General features: G+C 58.4%; 2 protein-coding genes across 2 annotated transcripts in view; both read right to left on the bottom strand.

Moving 5' to 3' along the window:
* Window positions 1–193, bottom strand: part of MED28 (mediator complex subunit 28) — a 3,108-nt gene extending 2,915 nt beyond the window's left edge. Inside the window, exon 1 of the mRNA XM_006160608.3 lies at window positions 31–193. Within this exon, the coding sequence (XP_006160670.1) occupies window positions 31–189 (159 nt within the window). The 5' untranslated portion in view covers window positions 190–193. The remainder of the gene's footprint in view (window positions 1–30) is intronic.
* A 3,679-nt stretch (window positions 194–3,872) lies between these two features.
* The window catches only part of LAP3 (leucine aminopeptidase 3), a gene marked incomplete at its 5' end in the record, with an annotated part of 16,012 nt that continues 12,420 nt past the window's right edge, over window positions 3,873–7,464 (bottom strand). Inside the window, 3 exon segments of the mRNA XM_014592460.2 lie at window positions 3,873–4,445; window positions 5,794–5,903; window positions 6,815–6,894. Of these exon segments, the coding sequence (XP_014447946.1) occupies window positions 4,256–4,445; window positions 5,794–5,903; window positions 6,815–6,894 (380 nt within the window).

Here is a 7,464-nt window from a genome sequence, read left to right as displayed (position 1 = left end):
CCACGGGTCGCGGACTCCCGTGTCGCCTACCTCGAAGGACGACTCCAGCTCGTCCACCAAGGTGGTGTTGGAAGTTCTCGGAGCGCCTGGCGCCGCGTGAAGAAGCGAGGGCTGGCCCGGGAGCCCCGGCGGTGGCGGCGGGGGCCCAGGGGGCTGCCCCGAGCACATGCCACCCAGCGCCGCTGCCATGGCGGGGGGGGGTCTGCGCCTGCGCGGGGATCGGCCCAGCGCGCGAGCGGGAGTCGGCCCACTGCGCCTGCGCGGAATCTGGCGCCCCGCACGAGCGCGGCCCACAGTGCGCGGTCACGCGACGGCCCGGCCTTGGCCCACGCGGAGCGCGGCGGCGTCTCCTGTTTGTCCCGAGCACTGCTGGCGCTGGCTGCTCTCCGGGCCGCGGGGCAGGCCGGGCCCGCGGGGATCGGCCCAGCGCGCGAGCGGGAGTCGGCCCACTGCGCCTGCGCGGAATCTGGCGCCCCGCACGAGCGCGGCCCACAGTGCGCGGTCACGCGACGGCCCGGCCTTGGCCCACGCGGAGCGCGGCGGCGTCTCCTGTTTGTCCCGAGCACTGCTGGCGCTGGCTGCTCTCCGGGCCGCGGGGCAGGCCGGGCCGCCAGGGGGACAGGACGCGGCGACAGGTGGAGCCGCGGTGGGGGACCGCGAGGCCTGCTCGGGGCTCAGCACGGCCCCGTTCCTCCTTACGGGGCGTCTGCTCTCTAGCCTGTCCAAACCGGGCTTCAGTAGAGAGACCCTGCACGTCGGCCCAGCCTCCTTAACGCCAGCCTCCCCGAAGCCGGGTCCGCGTTCCCGCGCACCAGCCCACCCACCCCTGGCGCGGCCCGGCGGGCTGCCCGGTGTCCCGGGCGCAGAGGGCCTCGTGGCTGGGAGTGGCCGCAATCCCCCGTGGGGCCGGGGTGGTGCCGGAGGGCGCTGGTCCCGACCTGGCAGCTTTCTCTGTCTCTCTCTCTCTCTCTCTCTCGCTCTGTCCCTCTCTGGTCAAGTTAAAAATAACTAAAGAAAGACAAAAAACACCTCGTTTACAAAGTGGGCCCGGCGCCCGGGAAAGACTACCAAGAGCGAGGTGGGCAGGCGCGTGCAGTGCCCGGCCTAGACAGGAACCTGATGGGGACGTGTTTGAGAGCAACCCCTGGAGTCGTGCAGCGGCCAGACAGGAGGCAGACCGGGGTCTGCGGCTGCAGAGAAGGCAGACTAGCCCCAGGCACTGACGCGGAGGTGGGAGACTGCGCTTGCTCAGGGAGACCCCGGTTTTGGGAATGCGTTTCCGGTGTCATTTGCGGACTGATTTTTGTGAAGACCGGCTTTAGTCTGACATTTGTTTCTCCAGGACTGCCCGCAAGCCAGGCCACGGTTCCAGGCCCCTTGAGCTACGCCCGGACTATGGTCAGCTGCAAAGGCAGGGCCCCACGTAAGCCAGGCTGGTACCATCCGGCTGGCAGCCACCAGGCAACAGGGCGGCCCTCCCTCCTCGGACCAGGAGCAGCATGCTCATCCGGTCTACTCTGGCTCCCCGGGAACCTTCCCAGTGTGCACACGTCCCCTCCGGCTGTCCCTGGCCAGGGGCTCAGCAGCCTGCTGGGAGCGGCCCTGGTAGCTCTCTTGGTACAGCGTGCACTGTCCCTAATCACGAGGGCTCACGTGGCACTGGGCAAGGTTGAGTTAGACAGGTCGTGGCACAGTGAGGCCAGGCTTGCAGACCCATGGATCAGGGTTCTAATCCACATCCTTCCAAGCTCATCAACTGCCTCCTTCCCTGTCCCCTTGAGTGACACTGCTCCCAGCCAGTCTGCATTCTCCAGTCCTCTGCAGTGGGCGTGGCCCACCTTGCCCAGGGTGTGAGCGCTGGGCCTTGGGGACATACAAAGGTGTCAGCAGCAGGGATGGCTCCATCTCTGTTGCTCTCCTCTCTCAATCTCCTCCTGCCTCTGGCTCCAGCAGCTGCCTGGGACTAGAGGGGGCCCGGGGGACATGGGAGGGACACATTCCTGGCCTGGGTTTCTGAGGGCTGTGGGCCCGTCACGTTCCAATCCCGTGTTCCACCTTTGTGTCTCCACCGCCGCCTGGTCTAAGTGACACGGGGACCCAGAATGTGGCTCGGAGGGCCTGCAGGAGCTGGCAGCCTGCATGTGCGGGACGACTGGTAAGCGTCACCTCAACCTGACGAGCACGTGGAACAGGGTTCTGCTTTCCGTATCCGGACACCACAGGCACGAGGGTCCTCGTGTTCTTTACCCACAGAAAGCCTTTGAGGGAACCAGCAGTTAGCGTAATGGCTATGTCGCTGGACTCCCACGTAGTCGACCGCAGTTCGCGTCCCGGACCCGGTGGCTTAAAACTCACACCGGGCGCGTGTGCGTGTGTGCCCAAGATCCCGAGAGGAGAATGGAGAAGGGATTGCGGCGTGGCCATCCCCCCTGGGGGGTGATTTCTCACTTTCTGTCTCTATGTCTCTCTCTGTCTGTCTGGCGAGCGCACACGCCCTATAGCAAAAACCTCTCAAAAAGAAAAGCTGACAGCCTTTCATCCCTCGCTGCGGCTTCTGAGTCACCGGAGAAACCTGTTGCTTCTGTCCTAAGCTGGTAGCTCCAACCCTTGATCCCATCCTCCGAGAAGTAGCCCTGCAGTCTGGGTACCCGGAGCTTACCCCCTGCCTGCTGCTCCCCGTTGTAATCCACAGCTGTGCACGTCCACTGCCAGGTCCTCCCTACAGAACACCTGGGACACACGGCGTCCTCCTACACGTCCAGCAGGTGGTATGGTGGTTGGGGCACTGGACACTCCCACGTGGCCAACCACAGTTCGACCTGGTGGCTTGCTTTCTCACTTTCCCTCCCTCTCTTTCTCTCTGGTCAAATAAAATAAATACATACATAAAGTTAAAAAAAAAAAAAAACTGCAATAGAGAGGAACCAGCAGATGGTGTAATGGTTACATCATAGGACTCCCACATAGTCAACTGCGGTTCAAGTCCCAGACCAGGCAGCTTAAAATTCACACCAGGTGCATGTGCGTGCATGCCCAAAGTTCCAAGAGGAGAATGGAAAAGGGACTGTGGTATGGCCATCCCCCTTGGGGGTGATTTCTCACTTTCTGTTTCTCTGTCTGTCTCTGGCAAGCACATGTGCCTTATAGCAACAAAAAAACAAACAAAAAAACCCAAAAAAACTCTCTAAAAATGTAATTCAGCTGACTAGTGGTAGTCCCAGCAGGTACGCATGTAGTTACTCGTAGGTAGTTTGTGCTTGGTTTTTTTTTTAGGTTTTTCCACAGGGTATGTGCACTAACCAGAGAGACAGGGAATGCTTGTCCCAGGCATTAAGAAGGTGAGAAGTCACCCTCCCAGAGGGATGGCATGCTGCAATCCCTTCTCCATTCTCCTCCTGGGACGTGCCCAGCATGAGTTTCAAACTGCCGGATCCAGGACTTGAACTGTAGTCGACCACGTGGGAGTGCAGGGCCTTAATCACCAAGTCACCAGCCCTTTCAGTTTTGTTTCTTATTTCGGTATGTCCGTTAGCTTTCCTCCCCTGTGGTTCCCTGAACTGAAGCACGCATAGCAGCGTACCCATGGGGCATGGCACGCCGGCTCGGAGATGCCAGCTGTCTACGCCGATCGCAGCCGGTTACCAAGCCTCTTCTCTGCGTCCTCCTCCCCGGGCACGTGGGAGTAAGAGTCCTCACTCCCGGGGTGAACACTGCACCACACGCTCGGCCGCAGTCAAACACTGAGCGTCGGCCCTGAGGAGCTGTCCCCACCACAGAGGCCGACGGGGCCACTCGGTTAACGTCACACGGCCAGAGGCAGGCCGTGCCATGCTGTGCCGTGACTGGGGCTGTAGTAAAACACGTATCAGGACTCCAGAGAGCACCAAGTCGGGGTTTATTGTTTTGACACGCGCATGGTAACTTTCCGTTTGCTCACGTTCCTAGCATCACAGATCTGAAATACAATTTTGTTTCTCAATTAAAAACATTCTCTGAAAAGTGATTAGGAAAATTTTAAAAATCAATCATGTATAGATTCTCTTAAAAATCCTTGCCAAGCAAGACAGTAGCTTTACCTTTATAAATCTTTGCATAAAATGAAAAAAAAATCAAGGCATATGAATTTCATTTTGCTCAACATTTTTAAATACTATCCTTTGTCCCCTTTAGAAGATTTTCATACATTCATTCAAAAATATTCTGAAGTTTAACCGTCCCACTGAGGACGGAATGAAGGGATTTTCAAGTATTTTCACTAAGCGCTGTCTTGGCTAAAACGAAGTAAGAACTCGATCAGCGTCCTCGTGGGCCTGCCGGTCATGCCTTTCCGCAGGTACGGGACCTCGTCCTTGTTGGTCATCACGCCTGCGATGTCCAGGTGGGCCCACTTCGGGTGGGTCACGAACTCTTTCAGGAAGGCCGCAGCTGTGCACGCACCGCCAGATCTGAGGGGACAAGGTGACATGAGCCCGCGTCAGGGTGCCCTGGGTGTTTGTACCACAAGCCGAAATCATTGCTACTTTCAGATTTTTATCTTAGGGCATGTGTACTCACTACAAAGAGACACAGAGAGACAGAGAGCGAGGGAAAGGGGGAACTCGCCCTCCACGGGGAGGTGTGGTCGTGCCACAGTCCCGGCTCCTGCACTCCTCTCGGGATCTTGGGTAAGCACACACACGTGCCTGGTGTGATCTTCGGCTGCTGGGTCCAGGATCTGAGCTGTGGAGTCTGCCATGAGGGGTCAGGCACCTTAACCCCCACACTCCTGCTTGCCCAAGATTCCAAACTTGGCTTAAGGTTTTCATTACCTTTATTCCTCCATGAATAGACAGGGACAGCACTCCAGCAGGGCCTTCACTCCACAGCCAGCCCCGAATGTGGGTGGGCACATGCGTGCCGCTGTGTCAGCCAGCTCCAGTCGTGGGAACTGGCAGCCGCGGGGGCCGATGCGGGGGTGCGAGCTCGAGGCTGGCTGGGCAGCACAGCAGGCCCCGTGTGAGAAAGCAGATGTGGGGCAGAGGTGCACGCCTGTCCCCGGGGACTGAGGCAGGAGGGCTCTGGCGAGACCCAGCCCTCGTTCAGAACACTCATTTCAGACATGGCGATAAGCAGTGAAGGACAATCCTAGACCCTTTCCCCCATGGGTTCCCTTGTTTTCCAACTCTTTATCATTTGCTTAGAGCCAACTTTAGATTTGAAACATGGAAAATTTTGAGAATGAACTGGGGAAATGTCTTAAAACCTCAAGACATTACAAACCTTACAAGTGCTGCAGCACAAGGAAACCGGGTATTTGGATTGGTATAAAGGGCATAAAACTGAAAATACTCGGCAGTCAAGGATGGTGGTAAAAACATGCACGCGTGGGGCCCGGCAGGTGGTGTGGTGTTTGGGGGCACTGGACTCTCACATGGCCGGCTACAGTTACGAGTCCCGGACCTGGTGGCTTTTTCTCTCTCTCTGGTCAAATTGAAATAAATAAAATTAAATAAAATAATTCTTAAAATAAATAAATTAAGATGCGCTCGGTAGGACCAGCAGATGGCAAAACGGTTATGTTGCTGGACTCCCACATAATTGACAATGGTTCGAGTCCTGGACCCGGCAGCTTCAAACTCACACCAGGGACGGGCAGGTACATGCATGCCCAAAATTCCAACAGGAGACTGGAGAAGGGGAGGTTGTGGCATGGTTACCCCCTGGGGGGCAATTTCTCGCTTTCTGTCTCTGGCGAGCACACACCATATAGCAACAATCTCTCTAAAAACCAAACATGCAGCTCGTTTTCCATACCTGTATTTCCCAATGTTGTTAAGGTCAGCTAGCTGGCAGTCGACCACCTGTCTCGTATAGTGCTCGAAGAGCGGCATCCTCCAGACGCGGTCCCCGGTCTCCACGCTGGCCTAGGAGACAGGTACAAGAGGGTCGGGCTGGATGAGGCGGCTCCGGAAAGCTCCAGGCACCGGCCTGCCCGATGCATAGAGGAAAGGGCCCATCTAACCTGCTACGCTGAATCAGGAGCTATCGTTTCACTCGCTGAAAGGTGTAAGAACTATAAAGGTACTAGAACTGGAAAGCAGTTCCACCCACCTCTGGGCATTTGCTAAGAGCGAAGGAAAATGAAAAGGTCTGGCTTAAATGAATGAGTCAGGAGGAGATGGGACTGCAGGTGGCCACCCTCCCCGAGGGGTTGATTTCTCGCTTTTATCTGTCTCTCTGGGGAATGCATGTGCCCTACAGCAAAACTTTCTCTAAATAAATAAAAGTCAAAATGATAACGTTTGGGTGCTACGACAGAGACAGGCTGTGGGAACTGAGGTCCAGGCCCAGCGGGGACCTGAGCTGGGTGTGGAGGGTGGAGGGAAGGGCTTCACGAGGGAGCCAGTGAGGCTGGGAGGGGACCCGGGAGCCGCCCGGGGGCATCCTGTGCAGCGCGGCAGCCATGTGGGCACCAGCGGGGGGGCTTCTCAGGGCAGCCGTGACGAGCGAGACAAGCGTGTGCAGGGACAAGGGTGACTGAGGCAGAGGGGGACAGGGACACGAGAAGGTGGCGGAGGGCGCGGGCCAGGCAGCTCCGGGAGGTGGCAGGGGAGCAGTGCGGCCTCAGGACAGGTCACGTTACTCAGGGTCCTGGAGGAGGAGGGGCTCACACCCCTCCAGGGACAGGCGTAGAAAGCCCGAAGCCACCGAGGGCGCTGACTGCGAGGGCTCCTCCACACGGCACCCGCAGCGTGCCGGTCACTGCCGTGGGCTGGGCATGTCTACGCCCGGTGGCCACTCCCCCCCGTGAGCTACACCTGCACTTACTCCCTACCTCGAACAGTCGGTTCCACAGCCAGGACGAGTTGGTGAAGACCCCCGTGGCGCCTGACCCCAACGCGACGTCCATGGCTCCTGGAGGACAGACGTCGCAGGGCAAGTTGGTCTCCCTGGGCACGCGGGGCACCTCAGAGGCTCCAACCGAGACGCCGGCCTCGAACCCTATTCCACGACCCTCGTTTCCAGAACAGGTAAGCTCTGGAAATCCTAACCACATACATTTAACATACGCTCATGTTTCCCGGTAGGATTCACCTTTAGTTACTAAGAAAAAGCCAAAGAGGAGACAATACCGAAAACCACCAGTAATCTCGCCTCCCGGCGTTTCCTTCCAGGCACCACTCACCACCCTGCCCAGTCCCGCCAGAGGGGCCCCTCGGCCCTCACAGGGCCTGCGTGGGGCCCAGTCCCGCCAGAGGGGCCCCTCGGCCTCCTCACTCACAGGGCCTGCGTGGTGGCCGACATGGGGCCCAGTCCCGCCAGCAGTGGCCCCTCGCCCCTCCTCTTTCTTAGTGAGCCTGCTGGGCGGACGGCAGGCTGGGAACCATGGAAGTACCGTCATGGCCACCTTCCGACAGGCTCAGTGCTCACTGTCCCCAGGACTCCCCCACATACAGAGAACTGAGCTCCCAGACCCAGGAAAGA

Source organism: Tupaia chinensis, unplaced genomic scaffold (genome assembly GCF_000334495.1).
Source record: "Tupaia chinensis unplaced genomic scaffold, TupChi_1.0 Scaffold000695_1, whole genome shotgun sequence".
Classification (NCBI taxonomy): Eukaryota; Metazoa; Chordata; class Mammalia; order Scandentia; family Tupaiidae; genus Tupaia; species Tupaia belangeri.
Note: the sequence above shows the minus strand (reverse complement) of the source record. Positions and strands in the feature narration are given on the sequence as shown.